Here is a 24,477-nt window from a genome sequence, read left to right as displayed (position 1 = left end):
ATTTAGGTATTTTGTATGTAAAGATATTAAACGTATTAAATTATAATTGAGCTAAACAATCTCATGCACTTATGTCCATTCAATTTAGGAACTACTATTTGACCAATTTATTATTTTATTTTGTGTTATATTTAATAGAATTTCACAAACAATAATTGTGAATTGATATTGTATATGTAGTATTTACTAGTAATTTTCAAAATTATATACGTAATAATAATATAATGAGAAATTTAGCGTAACCAATATCATAAAAATTGCAAGGAAAACTATTTTAATACCTCCAAATGTCCTAGTCGAACTATGTCATATATGTTAAATAACTTAAATTAACGTTAATAGTACCACTACAATTTATCATTCTCGTGCATAAGCACAAATTACATACTAGTGGCAATAATGGGAAAAAACAATTAGTTTTTTCCTTCTCTTCTTCACTTTATTTTCTCTTGTAGAATATAAATTACCAATTAATTGTTTCAGTCTCTCACTTTTTGCATGTTATTTGAAAGGAGATTGTTTGTCTTTGCAAATACATAGAATTTGATCGCCACCAGCGCTAAATCTTATTGTTCTTGGCATGCCTTTGGCAGAAGGCTTTTATCCTTGCAAGGCCATCTTCAAGAGTGGAAAGCTCAATGGCGATAGTTATGCGCAACCAGTTCTTCATCCCCACAGCCATCCCTGAGATAATGCGTATTGTAAACGTCAAATGTGTCACTCAGCTAACACCGCCATTTTAGTGCAACAAAGCCCAATATTTCCCTCCCCCCCAAAAAAAGAGAGCTTAAACAAAGGCTCTATCCCTTTGAGATCTAATATAAACATAAAAAATACTTGTAATGTGCATATATATATATATATATACATACTTGATGTCATACTCGTTGAATAGCTGAAATGCATGGATAAATTAGAAAGAATGAAAGCAAGACAATGTTCCCAATGGAGATGTACAGGATTCGAACCTTATTCCCTCCGCTTAAGATGCGTCTATAAAGCATTGAAAGTGTCTTGGCATTTATAAACCGTGATGAATTTGATTTACCAAACTGAAGACTCTTAGACTATTTGTGTCTTACCCGGTAGAACGATGACTGATTCCTCTTTTGCCAGCTTGAGGCAGAACTCCACATCATCACCGATGTCTTCCAGTAGGCACAGGTTGAGCTTGACCTAAAATTGAAAGTTGGTAACTAAAAGTATATGTATTTGATTTTTAACGAAGGGGCACAAAATATGCTAAATATTTGATTCCCTTACCATTGTGTACATGGAACCTTCAGGTTTATATGGGCAAGTAATGCAAGGGATTTCCTTGATTCTCTCATAACACAAATTTGCAGCTTCCCTTATTATGTAGATGATTTTTGAAAAGAAATCCTCCTCTGTATTTTCTAAGATTTGAGGAATTGCCCCCTGAAACATAAGTCAAATTAATTATAATTGTACGAGAATAAGGTAAAGAATACTATGATATGTATCATTAGTAGGCTCAATGTCTACAAATAAAATTTAGAAGCAGCTGGGTGGCTGAATATTCATGCAAATTGAAGTAGATGATTCGATTGAAATTTCTTTTATGATGAAAATTTTGCAAAAAAAAGTGAAAACATTGAATAAATAAATTTTTAAAACATTACTGTGGGAATATGCTTTTAGTAAGAAATCTCTCAACTAATTGAGATCACATATATAGGCTAGGAAATTCCAAGTTACATATTAAAAAGGGTAACGGCTAAAAATTAACAATGTTGCCTTCCAAACGGTGCTACTGTAACTGTTACATAATATTGTTGTATATCATGCATTTGATTTTTTTAGGTGGGCTGTTATAAACTCTAGTAGTGCTTGAAAGGATGAAAATATATAGCTAGTAGTCACTCCAGTATGCTCTTCACTAATAGCATCTTATATTACAAACCTGAATGAAGGTTGCAGGATCAGAGGAGACATCAAGGCAGCCCATAATGCTGTCAACAATCTGAGGAAGAAAAAATGACAAAAACTCCATGTAAACAATAATGCTATCCATTAAAATAAGTACAAAGATGTTGTATATAGGTTGCAGACTCGTTAATGTCATTGCATATGTATTGCATGAACAAGTTCTATATAAGGAGATCCGTAGCGTTTAAAACATTGGAAAAATGTTCTTACACAGTTATTGATATATACTCTATACATACAATGTCCATAATTTGATTAATTTCATGTGCTATATCCACATTTTATAAGGACGTTCACGTACTCCAGTTTTTCGAAGGATGCCATTTGGATCATTTGTAACAAGCCAACCACAACGCCAACCAGGTACAATCCACCTCTTTGAAATAGACCCTAGTGTAATAACAGGTGCAATTGATCCCAAGGTTCCCATAGGGACAAAGGGCTTACTTCCGAAAGTGAGATGGTTATAAACCTCATCTGCAATCACCAGGATCCCAAGCTTTCTTGCTGTCTCTGCAATCTAAAATTCAACAAATCAACTTCCACTAATACTGATCAGGAAATTGATAAAAACAATAGTATTAATCAACTAATAGTAATAATATGTAAGATACTGATATATTATGTAAGTAAATCCTAATTCTAGAAAGGATCTAATCCTCAAACTCGTGTAAGATTAGTACAAGCTTGTAGCTTAATTTTAACATGAAAGTAGCAGTTGAACTCACTTTCTCCAAATGTTGGTGTGAGTAGACATTGCCACAAGGATTTCCAGGGTTGATGATCACCATGGCAACAGTGTTATGATCTGCAAGAGCTTCAACAGCTTCAAGATTAACCTCCCAACCCTTTTCAGGAAGAAGATCAAAATGGCGAACTTCAAGTCGGCTACAGGCAGCGCGAGCTTCATAGTATGGGAAGCCTGGCCTCGGAAGCAAAATGTTGGCACCCGGGCGAGCAAGGACAGTTAATATGACTTCTATTGCTTGTGTGCATCCAATTGTAAGATAAACATCATCTGCTGACAACTTGTATGGGAGGTCCCGAGAGAGATAATCCGCTATAGACCTTTTGGAGTTTAAGCATCTAATTAATTAAATCAGACTAATCTGAATGGTAAGCCATAAATTAATGAGCACTTTTTTTTCTTTTTCTTTTTTTACACCATTTTATGTTTTTTTTTGATAAACCCATTTTATGAATATATGATTCTCTGCATTGGCAGCCAAAGATAGAAAGCATTCCTATTCCAAACTTTGTCCAAAAAATAACCGTATTAATTTGCCTTTTTTAGAGTAGGGAATACCATGTATATACGGAAGAAAATTAAGGTTCCTCTATTATATCTATAATTTTTTGGGGTATGATACAATGATATCCATCCTTCGATTACTACTTTTATGTGACGGGAATTACCAGGCAACAAAGTTACCATCAGTACAGGTGGACTATCCAAAATGACAAAAGTGAAAATTAAATAAATAAATAAGAAGAAAGAAACATCATTTGCCATGTAACATGGAGGAATTGTGCTCAAATTTAAGATAGTGCTGCCTAATGTGATCCCTATGTCAGAGTCTAATTTTAAAAAATAAAAATAAACGAAAACTATGGTGTTAATATTCAATATCACTAGAGGTATGAGCGAATATAATAAAATTTACTATCATGTGTAACCCTACCATTAACTGTTCAAGGTGATTAAAAAATGAAAATTTAAAGGAAAAAAGAAAAAAGAGGAACCAAGGTTACACACATGACACACATAAAGTACTATCACATTTAATGTAAATACTTTCTCATATGACAATATAAGAGCATTTACATCCGGTCTTCTAAATGTCATATGTTGGTATATTTTAGCATGAAGGCACAAAAAACCCGCTTTACCCGATCTTGTAATTGTAAAATTACAATCTTGCTACAGTGCCATCCTATATCTAAGATGGCACTATAGGATGACACTGTAGCAGGATTGTATAATTTTAAATTATATTTTATTCTCTCTCATATATATTACTTTTCTCTCTCTCTTGTTCTGTTCTCTTCTCTCCTCAAACCTAAAACCCTCGTGTGGCGGTGGTGTGGGTATGGGATTTTGATTTGTGTGGGGGTGGGTTATGGGTCATGGTGGTGCAGTGGTGGCGTGGGGCTGTGGTTGTGGCTGGGTATTGATCTTGCGTGGGGCTGTGGTTATGGAGACAACGCCAATGGAGGGGTGGAGATCAACTTCCGATGGGTTTTGATGGGGTTCTGAAAGGATTTTTCTTTGATTTTTCATGGGCTTTTGTGCATGGTGGTGGTGGGTGTGTTGTTGTCGTGGTGGTGTCTTTGGTTGTGGTGGCAGACTCAGGTTTCATGGTGGCATGGTGGCAGATGTGGGTTTCATTTATGTGGATTTTTGCTTTGATTTTTTTGTGGGTTTATGTGCATAATGGTGGTGGGATGGGTTGTTGCCGGTGGTGTATCTGATGGGTTTTTTCATGGTGGTGGTGGTGGTGGGATTCTTGTGGCAGAGGTGGTGGTGATGGGTGGTTGAGAGAGAAACAGTGAGGAAAAGATAAACAAATGGGTGAGAAGGGTGAGAAAGAGATTTGATTATATTATTTTATTAGGTAGTATATATATATATATATACTATTTTAATGAGTTAAATAGGAAAATAAAAGTTGAGATGTTGAGTGTACTGTAAAATAGTAAGGTATAATAAAGTAACTTTTAAGATGGTAAAATAAAAGTTTTTGAAGAAACCGGATGCAAATGCTCTAACAATCCTAACTTGAGAAAGAAATGTTAGAAATCATAAAATTATTGTGTTTAATGTGACTTATACCACCAATAGATTTGAAAAAAAATTATTATGATGTGAATCCCTACTATTGTTTGTCCAAAGTATATAAAAAATAAAAATAAATAAATAAAAAACTAGAGAGAGAGAGAGAGAAAGGGGGGTCCACACGTGACTAGCATAAGTTACCAATAAATATAATAAAGTTAGTACATGTGTTATAAGGGTTATCATACACCCAAAAGTTAATACACGTATCATGATCGCAACGAGTCTAGTATCAAAGGACACTAGACAGAAGTCACTCCCCCCCCCCCCCCCCCCAAAAGTTATAAAGGCATTGTATTTAATGAATTAAAGTGAAAATTTAGAGACATTGTGAAAGTTTTATGTTAGTTTACCTTACACCTGCAAACTTACTTCTACCAATTTTCACCATTTTATCTGAAAGGAAATACTTAGGCAGTTTCGGATTATTGCTCTGAGCTCTCACAAAATGAGTGGGTTACACTATTAAGTCCACACACCCTTTGTGATAGTTCACTGTAGTGCTCTAGGACTATCTAAATTATTTCCTTTGCCTATAACATGAGGCTTTTGGAAATTGTACACCCATATATAAAATACTATCCTTATCACAAGCAATTCGCACATGAGATGCAGCTCTCTTTTTTTTTTTCCAAAGTTTAATTAATGTCATAATTTTTCTATTTGAATTTTTTTTTTTTTTTTGAGAGAGAGAGTTTCAACCTATGACGTCTGCTTCTGATAATAGCTCTTTATTATCAGACCAAGACACCAATCACTTTTTGGTATAGATGGAAATTGAACCTCAAATCTCTTATACAACTATCAGAAACTTTATCAGCTGAGCTAATTAGAACCTACGAATTTTTCTATTGTTAGTGAGGTTGCACAGGATGAAATTTTTTTAAAAGCTAAAATTTAGGATTATGAAAATGAGTAAATTGTTGGATTTAGTGTGTGCTAATTTTAGGGGGAAAATGTAACAAACTTGTGTGAGATATATTTAAATAGAAAGTGTGTGCTAATTTTCAAAAAAAAAAATCTCGTTTTTTATTTTTGAATTTTGTTGAATTACAATTTTAACTATATTCCTTTATTTTTCAGGAATAAGGATTATTAGATTATGGGCATTTTTTACATTTTTTGAAGTCATAACTAACGTCCTAAATCCTCTTAGCTCTCCGCACACGCAATGAGACTCTCTTTTTTTCTTTTTTTTTCCCAGAGTTTAATGTCATAATTTTTCAATTTAAATTTTTCTATTGTTAGAGAGGTTACACAGATGGAATTTTTAAGAAACTAAAATTTTGGATTTTGAAAATGAGTAAACTGCTAGATTTAGTGTATGCTAATTTTTAGGGAAAAATATATCAAACTTGTGTGAGATATATTTAAATAAAGAGTGTGTGCTAATTTTCATGAGAAAATTTTCTCATTAGTTTTTTTTGTTTTTGAAATTTTTTTGAATTACAATTTTAACTATATTTTTCTATGTTTTTAGGAATAAGGATATCTAATTAGATTATAGGCATTTTTGATAATTTTTTGAAGTTATAACTAACTTTCTAAATCTTCTTATCAAAATATTAAGAAAAATAATAATAATGTGAATATGTGATGATACCAACAGATTTTGGGCTAATAGCACTTTCAATTTCATAAGCATGGCGGAGATGCATGAGTTAATTACCAAGAAAAAAAAAAGGATAATTACAACTCTAAAGGAACATAAAAATTAAAAAAGAATTTGAATCAGCAAATCCATGGAAGAGAATAATTTTATATAAAAGAAATAATCGATATCACATTTATAGAGTTACGTACCTTCTCGCAGGAAGAACGCCAACAGTTGGTGCATAACAATTGTAGTTAGCTGTTCGAAGGGCATCAACAATGGCATCTTCGGCAATGCCAGTGGTTCGAAAGGATGGAAATGCCGAGGGATCTCCATGGCCAAGAGGAACTGTTGGTCTATCATCATCTTTGTTGACATGAAACATTAACAAGTTGAGAAAGCCTCGAACAGTAATCTCAGATGCAATCTTCAGCTCTTCGTTACCCCTAAAACCCCATATCTGCTTTGACCCGTTTTCCATTTCTTTTTGTTTTTGGTGATCAAGTTGAGTTATGCATGTCATTTTATAGCCCAAACCTACTCACTCTTATTTAGGCTTTTTAGCTCCATCTTTCCTAAAAATAGGGCTGACCAACAATCCATTCAATCCGAGTGTCCCACTCCGTTTTGCACCACCCCACATGGATCTGATATCTATTTTCAAGCAGATTCAAGTCATTCAATTATTAAATTGACGTTTCTTTGGTTCTTTTCTTAAGATTTAGTCATGTGCCTACTTAATTAAAAAATACACTTTTATTTTTTGAAAAAATATATATATATATATATACATCTACATGACAGAATTTTAAAAAGAAAACCTAAAAAACAGCACCTAATTAAGTATTATACCTAAGTCTTGCCCTAAAGTAGAGGGTCAAGTTAAGTGGCAGATTCGACTACCAAGACTAGTGGACCCCACATATATATATTCATCTATTGTTAGTACATATCAAATTTAAAGGTTTTTTTAATCATGTACTTCAAAATGTTATACTTTTCCTACATATTCGTAAGCATACATGGATATGCTTTAAAGCCTTTTTTTTTTTTTTTATAGAGAAAATGTTAGAAAATACTCATACAATAAGATGTATGTACTTTAATGTATGAAAAAGTGGACAGTTTTTACGATTTCCTTTAATGGTTTATATTTTTGTTGCAAGTCCTTCAATAGTTTATAGGATTTAGAGGAAATAATTTTTAAATTTATTTGTAAATGATAAAATAAATTTTGAAGTTTAGTATACAACACACAACAAAGCCTAACTAGCCCAATTCGCCAAGTTGAAATTGCTCAAACTTTCAACCTACCTACCATTTTTATAATTTGTTGGGTTGGTGGTGATTTGGAATTTTTTCAACCCACTAATCGCGAATTGGTTAAAAAAAAGTTTAATATTGACATTTCATTTATAATAAATAGTCAAGATGATGCATGTCATAAATCTACTACCAAAACTCCTAATAAATAAATAAAAACTCTTGAAATTGTACAAAATATAATCTGTAATTCCCCTTACTTAATCCAGGAGAGACTTAGCTATCAAAAATCCACCCAAGAAGATAGTTCACATGTGGCTGTAATATAAAGAAGATGTATTATTGGTTGGCTGACACCCCACATGGGTGGCTATCAAAGAGGAATAAAAAAACAAATTCTATCAAACTCTTGTATTCTAAAGCAAGGTAGAGCTTCTCAAGCAGAATTCTAGAAAAAAATCTTGTATTCTAAAGCATTTCGGAATACTCCAAACCAAATTTTATCAACCTCTTGTACAAATTAGAAGTGTTTCTATAATGAAAATGATATACATCAAAAAGGACTTAATTTAAATCCAATTCATCTAGTGGACACATACAATACAGACCACATAACAATGTTACGTGCTTCGTGAGATTTGGTTCTTTCTCTAAACTTCCCCAAAGAAAGGCAAAGAAGCCAAAAAAGTGTCCCGTCAAACTTATCTGTAGAATCACCCAAAAATAAAATCCTTCTCAGAATTATCATATATGTGGTGCTGGCTTCTTGTTACTAGTCCATCAACGAGGCAGATCTGCTTGAATTTTGAAAAGAAAGTGTCTCAGACTCTCATCATTTAACAATAATATAAAATTTTCACCCTTTTTTCTTTTTTATTTTACCAAATTATAGGATTTTTTTTTTTTTTTTGAGGAAGAAATTATAGGAATGTTAGAGCATTCACAGCAGTGGAGCTAAATAGCTATATTGTTATTTTAGCTCCACTCAAACCACAAAATCCCATACACAGCAGTGGAGGCAAAGTTAAATTTTTTTAGCTTTGCGCTACAGTGCTCATGTATCAATACATGAGCACTGTAGCTGAAAGCTATAAAAAAAAAATACTATTTTACTCAAGTCTGGGATTAAAAAACAATACACGCTCCCCTCTCTCTTTCTCTCCCACAGTCACCGAACAAGCAAGTCTCTCTTTCTCACAGTTCACTCTCTTTCTCTCTCAACCCTCTCAAAGCTCACCGCCGATCAAGCATCTCGAAGCTCACCGCCGATCAAGCATCTCGAAGCTCACCGCCGATCAAGCATCTCGAAGCTCTCCGCCGATCAAGCATCTCGAAGCTCACCGCCGATCAAGCATCTCGAAGTTCTCAACTCTCAACTCTCTCAAGCTCACCGCCGATCAAGCCTCAGCCCACGCCGATCCAAGCTCTCAACTCTCTCAAAACTCTCTCAAGCTCACCGCCGCCGGCCCTCTCAGCTTAGACCACGCCGACCCATGCCGATCAACCCTTTCAACTCAAACCCACCGCCGATCAACTCAGACCCACCTCGCTGTTTCACTTCCGTCGATCAGACCAATCTGCCGATCAAACCCACGCCTCTGTCCAGTCCACCATCTCAATGCTCACCCAACGCCGATTCACCGCCGATCCGCCGATCAGACCTCCGCCTCAATCCACTTCTCTTCCGTCGATCAGACCCACGCCGACACTGTCCTCCTCACTGAAGCCCAGCTCTATGATTGATGATTTTTATTTTGTTTATAATTGGTGATTTTGTTTGGTCTGGGTTGGGGAAAAAGATTGGAGATTTCGGTTGGTTTTTTTTTTTTTTTTTTTTGCTGCTGTGGACTGGTGGTGGTGGTGGTGGTGGTGGTGGTGGTTGTGACTGTGGCTGATGGTAAAGTTGGTTGTGGTTGGTTGTATGAATGATTTTTGAGTTGTGGGATATATTATTTTATTGTAGGAGATATATTATTTTATTGTGATGTATATATTATTTTATTGTATTAAAAGCTAAAATAGATTCACTGCTGCAGCATATGTGTAGATATGTATAGCTAAAATAGATAAAGTAACATTTGATGAAGTTAAAAAGCTAATTTTTTAGCTTCACTGCTGTGGATGCTCTTAGCTCCAAATCAAAACCTTGAACGTTCTAAACCAAGTATTTGGATGCGATGTCTATTTGAAAAAATTTGGAGCTTTTTATATTTTAAATTGGTAAAATTGTTGGGTTCAAAAACCCATCTAAATTCTAATGCTGACTAGTCCATGCAATTTGGGTATCTTGTTGCATCCTCTAATTATAAGCAAATCCTAGATAATCATTAATTGTTGCTCAAACTTAAAAATCTGTTCATAATTTTCATTTAGTAACATATTTAACCAGGGTTTCAGTTGTCTATTGTCTCCTTTTCAATGCATAGGGGTCTCTCACTTCTCCAACTTTTCAAGAGAAAAATACCAAACCCAACACAAATTAATACTTTTCATAACCAATCAATTAATTTAAACTGACAACAAAATACATAAATCTAAGGTCAATTAAAAGAAAGAGAGAAAGGAACTTTGTTCAATTGAGTATGACTTTTCAAATAATTCAAATTGTAAAAAAAAAAAAAGCCAAGAACAAATGGTAAAAAGTCTCTTTTTTTAGTTAAAAGACTTATTGCTCAACCGGTACTTTTTGGTGTCTCTAACAAAAACAATCAGGGTTTGGATACTCCCTCCCCCAACTAACGAATTATTAAAAAGAAAATTTGTTGCTGTCTACAATTGTATTAGCTTCATTTCTGTGAAATTTGAACAATAAAGGCTTTTCCTAATTGGATTTTTTTTTTTTTTCCTTGTAACAAAGTAGAAAAACATGCTCTTTTACTTAGAAGAAATTAATATACATCTGGCTTATACCTCAACTTCCGTCCTCTTAACGAAGTATAAGCCTAAAAGGATGAATTCTTTTACTTTTGATTGGTTCATTAGTAACAAGCAAGACCCATTCCTACATTTCGAAGTAAATATGCTTACCAGATGTGACTCAATCAAAGAAAAAGGAGGGTTTGACTCAATCAAAGAAAAAGCAGCACTATTTAGAGGTTTTTTTTTTTTTTTTTTTTTGAGAATAACTTTCATTTATTCTAAAATTGAGATACAACAAGGGCGAAGAAAGTAGCTGCATCATACACAGTCCATGTGGATTAGATTTCTCACTACTAGAGGAGAAACACCCCTCCAAACCTGGCTAATATCATTACATCTAGTAAATCAAGCTAGCTCATGCGCCACCCTGTTGTACTTCCTTTTCAAATGTTTGACTTACTAGCTGCTAAAATAGTCGAGGAAGCTCAGAATTCCTTGGAAAATATGGCCAAAATTTCACTGACTTCCTTGGATAAAATGCTTGAAACAACTGAGAGTGAATTTGATTTGATAATAATTTGTTGAAGGTCCATTTCCTTTGCAAGCAAAATCCCAGCTTCCACTACTAAAGCTTTAGTCTCCACCACAGAAAAATTGTCTGGGAGTACTCTGCAAAGGCCAGCTATAGCCTCTCCTCTAGAATCTCTTATAGTCACTCCTATACTTGAGCATCTTCCATCATCTGCAATTGCCTCATCCACACTTATCTTGTAAACCCCAGCTAGGGGCATTTTCTAGCTAACCTCACATGAGGAAGGACTCAACTGGAAAAACTTAGATGCTTCTTTATAATCTAAGAGCATGTTCGAGGCAAAATTCTAGATTTGTCCTGTAGCATGACTGACCACCTCAAACACTCTCTGGTTCCTGTTGTACCATATTGCCCACGCTACCATGACCATAATCTCCAGGTCTCTGAGAGTTCCAGCATATAAAATTCTTAATGCTGTGTCAGAGAAACCCTAGTTTTCTGCACAAATTAATATTGGGCACTCATTCCACCGATCCCACACTTCCTTCACAATATTACATCTTAACAGAAAGTGGGGGATCTCCACCTACTGATGAGTTTATCACGGTGAGGGCATTGTAATAAGTACTCTTCACTGAAAATTCCCTTCTTTTATTTCCCACCCAAATAAGTTTATCCTCTGGTAGATTGTAGCTCAGAGGTATGGTGAGAATTGTTTCTACCTCAATAAGGGCAGAAACCATAGGAAAATCATCAAAAGGCCGAGAGGAAGAGATTACCTTATAGGTTGTTGGGGGTGGGGAGCCACTTGTCCTCCCATATGTAAATTAGTTTGCCATTGCCTACTCTCCATAAGGTACCTTTCCGGATCACTTCAAGAGCTTTAAAAGTGCTTCTCCATGAATATGAAGGATTGGAGCCAAGCTTCGAGTTCAGAACATCCCCATTTGGATAGTACTAGCTTTATAGGGTTCGGCACAAAGAGAATCTGGATTGGATAGGAGTCTCCACCCTTGCTTTTCTAGCATTGCTAGGTTAAAAGCTTAGAAGTTACAAAAGCCCATGCCATCATTAGACTTCAACTTACACATTTTTTCCCAACTTACGCACGCAATCTTAAATTCTTATTGTCTCTGTCTCCACCAAAACTTTCTTATCATTCCTTCAATCTCCTCACAAAGCCCTTTTAGGAGTAGGAAGCAACTCATTGTATACTTGGGAATTGCTTGTGCCACAGCCTTTATCAGAAACTCATTTCCTCCGATGGAAAGCAATTTTTCTTTCCACCCTCTAGTTTCCTCCCAACCTTTTCTTTCATTTCTGCAAACACTTCAGTCTTAGATCTTCCAATGACAGAAGGAAGCCCCAAATAATTGCTATGCCTGGTGTCTTGCATTGGGCCAAGGATGTTTAACACCTCACATTGCAGCAAATTTATAGATAAAAACAACTTCTTATTTGTTCTTATCAACTATTGTTTTATCACTAATTTTAGATAAAAATAACAACAATTTTTTAGATAAAAACAACTTCTTATTTGTTTTTATCAACTACTGCTTTATTAATTTTTTTATTGATGAGACTTAGCCGTGTTATCGAAAGAACTTTTGATTATCTAGCCAACTGATGCTATCTTACCAAAATTAAAAGTTAAAAATAAAATAAAATAACCTGCATAGTTAGGAAAAGTTAGACATGTGCATGAGTTGGACAATTATATCTATTTGATTATTAAGATAAAACGAATTTTTGTGAATGAATTATAGTATAATATTAATTCCTAATCAACGTAAATGGGTAATCTATAATGTATATTTATCTACTAAATATATCAGCTAATAAAAATAAAATAAAAAATTGGATACACGGAATAGACTCTTGGGTGATGTATATATATATGCTTACAAACACATTCAATCACGATAGGATGAAGAAGAGCACGAACTCCTAGGAGCTTAGTTAGCCCATCTTTGATAAGCAACTTCACAAGATGCAATCATGCAACAAAAGACAACAAGAGCTTATGTGTTTATGATGCTATTTTGTTTAACATAAGCCAAGAGGAGATTTAATGTACAGGGAATAACTATTAGGCCAAAGCCCTCTTTTGACTTCCAACATGAATCCCGAGTTAGTTTCTATTGTGCTTATTTTCCTTTTCATTTTCTAAATGTTATGCATGTTGTTGTGAAACTCTTTTTCTTTTCTTCTTTTTTTTGGTTATTTCAAATGTAAAAAATTAAGGTAGTACTTGATAAAATCTGGGTCTAGCACACTTAGGACCTACAAACCCAAAGATCACAACATTCAATAGACCTAACTATTGCCTTCTTTAAAATTGAAGAAATAAGAAGTTGATACACATGTATATATACACACGTGACACGTCTCATTCGAAAGGGGACAAGAAGAAAATGAAGAAAGTCATAGCCAAGAAAGATAAATAGAACCAATACTCAGTTTAAAACTCTAAACAAGATGCATGAAGCAAAACTTTTGTTCTAAACATCCAATTACACTCTTGTAAAAATAAGGTACATTATTATTAATGATGATGCGAAGAAAATCAATAGACTGGATGCTTCAGACTTGAAAGGACTATTTGCTCTCTCGATGGCTTGAAAAAAAAAAAAATCAAAGGTGACCGGGGTCGCCGGCCAAGAACCCTCCAATGGCAAAGTTAGTTTTTTTTCAATATTTTTGGAGTTCCAACTTTTGGAGAAAAGTAAAATCGTACATTTGTTTTGTCTGAATGAACGTTTATATAATGTCCTAAGAATAGTTATCAAACTTGTAACCTCCCCTAAATTTGAGGAGGTGTAAGGGTTCAGAGATAACTTCCACAACTGCTTGGGAGTTACATTTTTTCTCACCTAACTATTGTCGGAAGTTATGCGTGTAATAAGGAGTTGTACTACACGCTCAGGAATTTTCCTAAGTGTCCAAGGTTCGTCCAGGGATCCTCGTCCTGAGGATTTCCTGCCGAGCGTACCTCACATCCTAAGGGGGTCCTTCCTTTATGGACGACTCTTTCCATGGACGAGGTTCACGACGACCTTGGACGACATGGCAAGGTTCTTGTGAAACTTGACCACACAAAACCTTATCCAAACATCTCCCTCCATGGACGAGCTTAATGGACGAGGTTCTGACAGCCTTTGATTGTTTGGTCTTGCCCTGGATGACCTCCATGGACAATTATTGGAGTTTATCCCCCATCAGTTGCCCCCTTGTCTATGGGTCGTCTAGGAAGCATGTAACACGATGTCATTTTTGGACGCGTATCTTTATGTTAGCTGTACGTGTGCCACGTGTCGTAGCTTCATTGGCAATTTGTCATGTCAATTTAATTTCTCGAGGAAATTCCAGGTGGCGTGTTTTGATTGGTCACGTAATTCAAGACACCAATTTTCAACGCTTATAAATAGTGGATTTCCTTCCATACCTTTTGCACTTTTTCAAATTTTCTTTTTTGACATCCTCATCGTAGCGCCTTGTCTAGAAGTTTCCCGTGTCTGTAGTTCCCCTTCGTCTAGACTCAGGTATTTTCTACATCCTCGTCCTCGGGTTTTAAGCTTTCTCAAAAAATGTCTGTAGAGCTTTCCTTGTCTAGCAATAGTGTTGACAAAACTATAGACGAGTATCATGACCCTAGTAGTTTTAGTGGGTCTAGTGATAGTAGTAGTGATGATAGCAATAACAGTAGTGAGTGAAACACCACGGACGAGTATACGTCAGGTGTTCCTGGGATTCCCTTAGAGGAATTTCAGGAAAGCCTTAGGACGAGGACTGAGTCTAGGTCTAGGGCTGGCACAAGTGCCCTCTCGTCTTCTGCTCAAGACAAGGAAGAAGTGGTCTATGGTTGTACTGTTGGGGTTGCCTCCAAGATAGACGAGAGAAAGTTAGGCCTCCTTAAGTCTTGGTACCAAATCCCTGAAAGTTTAAATCCTAGAGTACCTGTGCGTGATGAGTGGTGTTGTCAGCCCCGTTTTGGTGTTGGCATTTATGAGGCTTACTTCTTGGAGGGTTTGAGGTTGCCTCTCAATGTCTTTTCCAGGGAGTTGTTTTCTACGTTAGGCTTAGGTATTTGTCAGTTCAACCCCAATGCATAGAGGCTAATAGTCGCTATGCAAGTTTTATGGAGGGAGGTATTTGAGGGAGATCGTCCTCTTACTGTGGACAAGTTCCTCTACTGTTATAAGCCCTTTGAGATTAACCAATCCCTTGGATTTTACTAGTTTATAGCCAGAGGGAGAGAGTATAGGCTGATAAAATCCTCAGTCACCTCAGATAGGAAATGGAAGACGGAGTTCTTCTTTGCCTCTGGTTTTTGGGCTGGACGCCTTATTGAGATTAATAGGGATTCATTCCCTTCCTACATAGGAGAATTAGGGAACTTTCATCTTGAAGGTATGCATGGCCGTCCCTTCACCTCTTGTTACACTTCGTATTGTAATTGTCTAATCACCCTCCTCTTTTTTGTAGGTTCCAGATGACCTTATTTGAACAAGTTTCACCTTGGACGAGTTCAGAAAGCTCGTCTACACCCTGAAAGGGACTTCCACTCCTTGGTCACATTCCAATGCCTCGCTACTTGGGGACTTGGTCCTAAGCCTTCTGCTGAAGCTACAGCCCACGAGCGTACTGTCCGTAGACATAAGTTTTACTTTGAGTAATTTCTTGTCATTTCCAAAAATGATTCTAACGAATTTCTCTGCAAGGATGGCCACCTTGAAGGAGAATAAAGGGAAGGAGATAATGGACGAGGCTGTGGGGCCAGAGGTTCAGCCTCAACCTCGTCCTGCCCTCGAGGAGACTCAGCCTTGTCCCGTCCTTGAAGAGTCTCAGCCTCGTCCTTGTATTGGGGACAAAAGAAAGAGTTTGTCCCTTGGAGTTGATTTGGGGAATCTCCCGAGCAAACGTAAGGAAAAGAGGGTCAAGCACAAGTCGTCCAAGGCTAAGAAGGCTCAAACCCAGGATGATCAATCCCACCTTTTCCTCGTCCCCAAGAGTCCCATCCAAATTTTGGACGTTGATTTTGAACCGAAGGATTCTCCGTTCGTGCAAATCTCGTCCAAAGTTAACCCTCCTTCCTCATCTCAGCCTTCTCAACAAGCCCCTCAAAACCTTCTTTCCAACGAGGGCTTGGCTTAGGAAAGGTTTGAGAAGGTTTTGACGGATGAAGATGTGATGGCGTGCTATGACATGTCTCTAAAGGATTTCGAACGTTCTGGCGTTCACAACCTTTTTAAGGTATGCTCCCTTCTTTCTTTTTCTTTTTTTTATATGTATGCCTCGTCTTGCCAGTTTCGTATATATGCCCGTTATAACGAAATTGTCAATTTGTGTAGGCTATGTCTAAGTTTATTGCCGCGTCCAGGAAGGCAACTGAATTGGATAAGACGAGGATTCTGCTAGAGAAGACGATCCAAAAGGGAAAGGATGAGTCTACAAGGTGGGCTGAAGTAGCTGCCAAGGCTAAGGAGGATGCAAAGAAGATGAGGAGAAAAGTCAAGGAGTTGAGGACAGACGACAAAGAGAAGGACGCTCGTCTTGAACTCCTCCAAAAGAAGAATGACGAGTTAAATGCCCTTCTTGCCAAGGCTAAAGGAGACACAGTTGCAGAGTTTCAGGCGTCCAAACAATTCACTAATCTATTGGACACCAACTACGCTGCTGGGTTTGAAGATTTCAAGATGGAGGCAGTGGAGAAATTTCCTAAAATTGACTTCAGCGTCGTTAAACTTAACCTTGGTGGAGCTACTTCAAGTTCCCTCCTCCAGACAAGCTCAGAAGACGCTAATATTGAGGACGACGCCTCTACAAAGCCAGCTCAGGACGATCCCAATGCTGACGCTCCTCCTTCTTGAAGACAAGATTTTTTATTAATCATTCATAGCATTTGTTTTTGTTTCTTTATTTTGGTCCACTATTTTTAGGACATTTTTTAAGACGTATTTGAATACAATTTTCTCGTCTAGAGTTTTCTCGATGAGTTTATTAACAATTGCCTTTTTAAGACTTACTTCGTAAGGGTTTTTGGACAATGGTCGTCAACCCTTGTTTTAGACTTTGATGAACGTATACTTTTATCCAGTATTTTATCTTATTGTATGGACAAGTTTATGTTCTGTTTTCACCATTAGGTGTTGTTGGCTTTTAAACAGTGAGTATTAAGTGTTAAATGGTCGTCCATATATCTCTCTTATGGACGACGTACCTATGCTTGGATGTTTTTGTTAGCCATTTTAAGTATAACTCTAATTTCTCTCAAGTATAACTCGTCTCAGAAATGGCAATGATGGTCATACATCTTTTTCCTCATCCATGAGCTAGGTAGTTGGCATTCGTCTTTTGCTTAAACGTTTCTAATGTTTACCTCGTTCCAGTACACCTGGGCATCTTGGCCAGATGCTCGTCCATGGACTAGTTTCACTATATGCCTTTTCCTCATCCGTTCATTTTCAGGCGAGCATGCCTTAGATTATTTTCCTCTGCTTTATTCTCATTTCAAGGAAAGCTTATGAACGTTACATCCCTGTGTCTAGAGATTTTCATTCGTCTTAGGCTTTTGCCCCCTTTGTGGGTATTATTATAGAAATTAGATTTATGCACTAAATACATTAGAAATCCAAAATATATTATTGCATGAAAATTGTCCACAAATATGGCACGTGCTTAGAAACTAGTGCCTTATTAAAATACTTAAGAAAATACACAATCTTGTCTTTCACAAACTTGTCTATAGACGGTGCAAAATTTTAAGAACTAGTGTACTTTTTATTCTCAATACACACCATAGTAGTAATAGTAGTAATGAAAACACAACAATAAATGTAAGTAAACACGTAGATAATAGCTGTAACTTTATCCATAGCCGTAACCTCGTCTTTGCTTCCCCTCGTCCCCGCTCATTACTGATAGTACCTCCTCAAGTGCTCCACATTCCAGGGATACTCTAACTTTCGTCCGTCTAGAGCTTCGAGGTAGTAAGATCCCTTCCTTTTGCAGTTGATTACCCTATAGGGTCCTTCCCAATTGGGTCCTAATTTTCCATGAGCAAGGTTCCTGATTGCCAAGGAAACCCTTTTAAGAACGAGGTCCTTGACGTTGAAACGCCTGGGTTTTACCATAGCGTCATGCTGCCTAGCTATAAGATTCTTGTATCTTACTGTCATTTGCTCCGCATCCATTCTTACCTCATCAATGAGATCGAGGTCAAGACGAAGTTGTTCCTTATTTTCTCTCTCCTAATACTTCATCACTTGATGGTTAGCCATATGAACTTCTACCGGTATAACGGCTTCACTTCCATAAGTTAGCTTGAAGGGGGTTTCTCTTATTGAGGTTCTCACAGTCGTCCTGTAGGCCCAAAGAACACCTGGTAACTCGTTTGGCCATATCCCCTTTGCCCCCTCGAGCCAAGTCTTGATGATTTTCAACAAGGATCGGTTCGCTACTTCTGCTTGTCCATTCGCCTGTGGATGGGAGGGTGAGGAATAATGATTCTTAATTCCAAAATGTTTGCAAAAGTCCCTGAAGGGTGCGTTGTCAAACTGGCGTCTGTTATCTGATACTAGTACCCTGGGTACTCCGAACCTACATAGGATATTCTTCCAAACAAAATTTTTGACATTTTGCTAAGTGATTTTTGCAAGAGGTTCGGCCTCTACCCACTTAGTAAAGTAATCAATTCCTACTACCAAAAATTTCATTTGTTTGGTTCCCATGGGGAAAGGACCTAGGATATCTAGTCCCCACTGTGCAAAGGGCCATAGGGTTATCATTGGGGTCTGGTACTCTGACGGCTGTCTAGGGATGTTGCTATAGCGCTGACACTGGTCACACACCTTGACATAGGTCTTAGCATCTGCCTGCATTATAGGCCAGTAGTAGCCTGCACGGACGATTTTATGGACAAGCGATCTTGCTCCTTCGTGATTTTCACATGCTCCTTCATAAACTTCCCTCAAAACATAGTTTGACTCATCCAAAGCCAAGCACCTTAGGTAAGGTTGAGAAAAGCCTCGCTTGTAAAGGACTTCATTTATGAGGACGTACTTGGCTGCTCTGACCCTTAGCTTCCTAGTTTCGTCCTTGTCTTCTGGAAGCCTTCCATCTTTGAGGTAAATCACTATTGGACTTATCCAATTTTCTCCCCCTTCTATTTGATGTATTTCTGGGAGGTCTATGCTTGGCATGTACTAGATTCTGTCGTACGCATCCATAATTTCCCTTCCCAAAGCTGCTTTCGCCAAGGCATCCGCTTCCATATTTTCCTCCCTTGGGAGTTGAACAAAACTCACTTCTATAAATTTTTGAACAAGCCGTCTCACTTTGCTAAGATATTTCTTCATCCTATCCTCCTTAGCATCACACATTCCATTCACATGGTTGATGATGAGCTGAGAATCCCCTTTGACTATTATTGACCCCGCCCCCAGGGACTTAGTCAATTCTAGCCCTTTAAGTAGAGCTTCATACTCAGCTTCGTTGTTGGTGGTTTGATATTGCAAATGGGCTACGTACTCCAATTTGTCACCCTCCAGGGATTTTAGTATGACTCCAATCCCTCCTGCATATAATGTGGATGACCTGTCTACATTGATAACCCACCTTTCATTTCCTTCATCTTTGTTTAGCTCATCCTGGTTGGGAGTGAACTCCGCAATGAAATCCGCCAATGCCTGTGCCTTGATCGTGGTCCTTGGAAGGTATCTGACATTAAACTCGCTAAGCTCCACCGCCCACTGGATTAATTGTCCTGCAGCTTCCAATTTGTTCATTGCCTTCCTTACAGGATTGTCCGTCAGGACATTGATAATATGAGCTTGGAAATAATGCCTCAGCTTCCTGGAAGCCGTAATAAAAGCAAAAGCTAGCTTCTTCATCATTGGGTATCGTCATTTCGCTCCTCTCAACGCACGGCTTGTGTAATAAACTGGTTTCTGAATCCTCCCTTCTTCCCCAACCCACGTCGAGCTTACCGCGTGTGGGGACACCGCCAAATACAAGTATAGTTCCTCTCCAGGTACAGATGGACTTAGCAGTGGCGCTGTCATTAGGTAAGTCTTCAGGTCTTGGAAGGCCCTCTGACATTCGTCCATCCACTCAAATGCCTTCCTGAGAACTTTAAAGAATGACAAACATTTGTCAGTAGCTTTCGAAACAAACCTGTTAAGGGCAGCAACTCGTCCGGTAAGGGACTGGACTTCTTTGATGTTCTTTGGTGGTTCCATATTCAGTATCGCCCGAATTTTGTCAGGATTTGCTTCAATTCCTTTGTGTGAAACCATGAACCCCAAAAACTTCCCCGACGAAACTCCGAAAGCACACTTGCTTGGATTTAATTTCATGTTATACCGCCGAAGTGTATCAAAAGTCTCTTAAAGGTCGTTCAGATGATTTCCCTCGTCTAGGCTCTTTACCAGCATATCATCTACATAAACCTCTACATTTCGCCCGATTTGACGACAGAACAAGTGGTTAACCAGTCTTTGGTAAGTCGCCCCTGCGTTCTTCAAACCGAAGGGCATTACTTTGTAGCAAAACAACCCTTGACTTGTAATGAATGAGGTCTTTTCTTGATCTGCCTCGTCTATCTTTATCTAGTTGTAGCCTGAAAAGGCGTCCATGAAGCTCACCAACCTGTGACCTGCCGTCGAGTCCACCAGCTGGTCAATGCATGGTAATAGGTAACTATCGTTGGGGCAAGTTTTGTTTAAGTCAGTAAAGTCTACATACATCCACCACTTTCCGTTGGCTTTCTTTACCATGACTACGTTTGCTAACCAATCTGGATAATAAATTTCTCAGATGAACTCCGCAGTAATCAACTTCTGGACTTCTTCTTTGATGGCATTGTCTCGCTCAGGAGCAAAAACCCTCTTCTTCTGATGTACTGGCTTGGAATAGGGACACACATTCAGGCTGTGAGTAATAACACTTGTATCAATATCAGGTATGTCTTCATGACTCCATGCAAAAACATCGAGGCTTTTCTTAAAAAACTAGACCAAAGCATGCTTTGCCTCTTCTTCCATGCTCGCCCCAATTCTAGTGAACTTCTCAGGCCTGCTCTCTTCCAAAGGGACGTCTTCTAAGACCTCAGTGGGTTCCTCTGCGATCCTTCTCTCGTCTATGCTCATTGCATGTACATGCTCGTCCATCGCCAGCATGGCTAAGTAGCACTCTCTGGCTGCCAATTGATCTCCTTGTACTTGGCCTACCTTGTACTCAGTCGGGAATTTAACAAACAAATGATAGGTAGAGGTTACCGCCTTCCAACTATTCAAGGTGGCCTTCCAATAATAGCATTATATGATGATGCACAATCAACAACAAGGAAGTTTACCTCTTTGGTTATCTACTGGGGATACGCTCCGACCACCACTGGTAATGTGATGGTGCCCACAGGCTGCACCTTCATTCCTCCAAATCCCACCAGTGGTGAATTCACCGGTCGGGGTTGATCCCGTCCCAGCCTCATTTGCTGGAAGGCGAGGTAATACAGAATGTCCGTCGAACTGCCATTGTCTACCAGCACCCTCTAGGTCATGTAATTAGCAATAAGTAGGGTGATGACTATCGCGTCATCGTGTGGGTGGTGAAGTCGTCCTGCGTCCTCGTCTGTGAACGTAATGGCCTGCTCATCTGCTTCCCTCGTCCTGGGAGGTCGTCCAGACAGTTGGACGTTCTGCACCACCTTCAAGTATGTCTTCCTCGACTTGGATGACTGCGCTGTCGAGGTTCCTCCGATAATTACTCTTATCTCTCCTAGTGGGGGTCGTGATGACTCTTCCACCTTAGCCTTCAGTTTCTCATCTCTCTGGTCTCGTCCAAGGAAATTCTTCAACTTTCCTTGTCTGATAAGATTTTCTATCTGCTATTTCAAATCAAAGCACTCGTCTGTGTCATGCCCGTGGTTTATGTGAAAGCGCAATACTTGTTCCTATTGCGCTTGTTAGGATCTCCTTTCATCTTATCCGGCCACTTCAAGGACGGATCATCCTTGATCTGCATAAGAACCTGCTCTAGTGGCATACTCAGGGGTGTGTATTGTTGATTTCTCGCTGAGGAACTTGCCTTCTTACCATCCTTGTCTTTTCTCTCATCTACCCGAGCCTTCTTTGGACGAGGGCCCTAATTTGAGTAATGTTGGTGGCCTGCTTCTGAGCGCTCTGCTCTCTTTCTCTTCTTGGCTATGATAGTATCCTCAGCATTCATGAAATTCTGGGCCGAATGGACGAGTTCGGCCATAGTCTGTGGTTCCTGCTCATAGAGCTTATAGATGAACAAGTCAGAATTGACCCCATTATGGAAAGCGGCCAATAATAACTTGTTATCCATTTCATCCACTGTCAAGGCTTCCCTGTTAAACCGGGTAATGAAGGACCGCAAACTCTCATTTTCCCCTTGCTCTATAGTTAGCAAACTAGAAGAGGAATGCTTGTGGCATTGTCCTCCAATAAAATTATTGACAAACAACTTACTCAACTCTTCAAATGATCCCACTGAGTTTGGAGATATTTTGCTGAACCACACCCTCGCTGGTCCCTTAAGTGTGGTATGGAAAGCTCTGCTTATAATCTCGTCCGAGACCCCTTGAAGGTGCATGGTTGTCTTGAAACTAGCAATGTGGTCACACGGGTCACGATTTCCATCATACGAATCCAAGGAATGCATTTTGAATTTCAGAGGTAGGGGGTGACTGTTGATGGAAGCCGTGAAAAGGGAGTCCGTTCGGTGAACTAATCATCCACTGGGTTTGCCCGCCTCATGTTCTCCATCATCTCATCCATGGCTTTTCTCATTTGGTCCATCTCCCTTTCCAAGTGTGGCACTCTTCTTGAAGCAGTACCTCTTGTCTGATTTTCGGACCCAACATTCTCTCCTCCACCTTCTTGACTCTGGGCTCATCCTTCCGCATGCCCATCGTGGCGCTGCCTCCTTAGGTTGATCTCCCTGTTCAACTCTTGGTTCTGACGGGTCAATTCTACCATAGCAGCAGCCATGGATTGTATATGTTGAACAGAAGGCGGTTGCATGACAGGTGCTGACTAGCGATCGCGAAGGGGATGACTTGAAGCATCCCTACTCTCCTGGTGGCCTGGGCTGGTAGCCCTTGATCGTGTTCGAACCATTCAACCTTTTTTCTGGGAAAAATCGTAGAAAACAGAACAGATAATTGAACGAAAAGAACAAAATTTCCCACAGACGGCTCCAACTAATGATGCAAAGAAAATCAGTAGGCTGGATGCTTCAGACTTGAAAGGACTACTTGCTCTCTCGATGGCCTAAAAAAGAAAGAAAAGAAATCAAAGGTGACCGGGGTCGCCGGCCAAGAACCCTCGGATGGCAAAGTTAGTTTTTTTTCTATATTTTTAAAGTTCCAACTTTTTAGGAAAAGTAAAATCGTACCTTTGTTTTGTCTGAATGAACGCTTATATAGTGTCCTAAAAACAGTTATCAAACTTGTAACCTCCCCTGAATTTGAGGAGGTGTGAGGGTTCAGAGATAACTTCCACAACTACTTGGGAGTTACATTTTTTCTCACCTAATTGTTGTTGGAAGTTATGTGTGTAATAAGGAGTTGTACTACACGCTCAGGAATTTTCCTAAGTGTCCAGGGTTCGTCCAGGAATCCTCGTCCTGAGGATTTCTCGCCGAGCGTACCTCGCATCCTAGGGGGGTCTTTCCTTTATGGACAACTCTTTCCATGGACGAGGTTCATGATGACTTTGGACGACATGGCAGGGTTCTTGTGAAACTTGACCACACAAAACCTCATCACATCTCCCTCCATGGACGAGCTTAATGGACGAGATTCTGACAGCCTTTGATTGTTTGGTCTTGCCTTGGACGACCTCCATGGATGATTATTGGAGTTTATCCCCCATCAATTATATCATTAGTGCGATTCATTAGCCACACTTCAAATCCTAAAATTTTTAGTAGAAAATGGAGTGATAAAAAAATAAGTAAGAATTTGATTTTTTTTTTTTTTGGGTTTTGCATTCTATGTCCTAATAGAGTTCATTTGAAAGTTTTCTTAAATTGTTAAGAAAATAACAGAAATCAAATTATTTTTTTTGTTTTATATGATTCATGTTTTTTTCCCTTGAACAAAATTGAATTGTTTATCAAATATTTTATTACATTTTTTTTTTTACTTTATAATATGTTTATTAATTTGATATGGCAAATAAATGAGGATGCTTTTCTAGACCTTTTACCATAAAAGAAAGGTCCAGATTAATAGACAATTATTTTTTAAAACTCTTTACTTGATTTGATATAATTCTCACTTTTATGGGCAACCATTCAATTCCCATGTAAATAATTTGTTTTATCTATTAACTCTACTTCTAATTTTTTAAAATAATTTTTTCTTTAACCTAAATTTCCATATATTCATTACATGATTAGTTATTCCATCTTAAT

General features: G+C 38.2%; 2 protein-coding genes across 2 annotated transcripts; both read right to left on the bottom strand.

Annotated features, from left to right (window-relative positions):
* Positions 1-320: 320 nt before the first annotated feature.
* On the bottom strand, positions 321-6,872 carry LOC142641416 (tyrosine aminotransferase-like). Its single transcript, XM_075815851.1, has 7 exons — positions 6,590-6,872; positions 2,679-3,018; positions 2,252-2,470; positions 1,925-1,984; positions 1,264-1,419; positions 1,083-1,176; positions 321-684 (listed from the first exon to the last, which is right to left on the bottom strand). The coding sequence occupies exons 1-7, from the start codon at positions 6,859-6,861 to the stop codon at positions 560-562; spliced, it is 1,266 nt and encodes a 421-aa protein (XP_075671966.1). The 5' UTR covers positions 6,862-6,872; the 3' UTR covers positions 321-559.
* Positions 6,873-19,238: 12,366 nt separating this feature from the next.
* Positions 19,239-19,928, bottom strand: LOC142639901 (uncharacterized). The gene has a single exon (XM_075814031.1). It carries the CDS (start codon positions 19,926-19,928, stop codon positions 19,239-19,241), a length of 690 nt encoding a protein of 229 aa, XP_075670146.1.
* Positions 19,929-24,477: the final 4,549 nt, after the last annotated feature.

The sequence above is a fragment of the Castanea sativa genome, chromosome 6 (assembly GCF_040712315.1).
Source record: "Castanea sativa cultivar Marrone di Chiusa Pesio chromosome 6, ASM4071231v1".
Classification (NCBI taxonomy): domain Eukaryota; kingdom Viridiplantae; phylum Streptophyta; class Magnoliopsida; order Fagales; family Fagaceae; genus Castanea; species Castanea sativa.
This window is presented reverse-complemented; position numbering and strand designations above follow the sequence as displayed.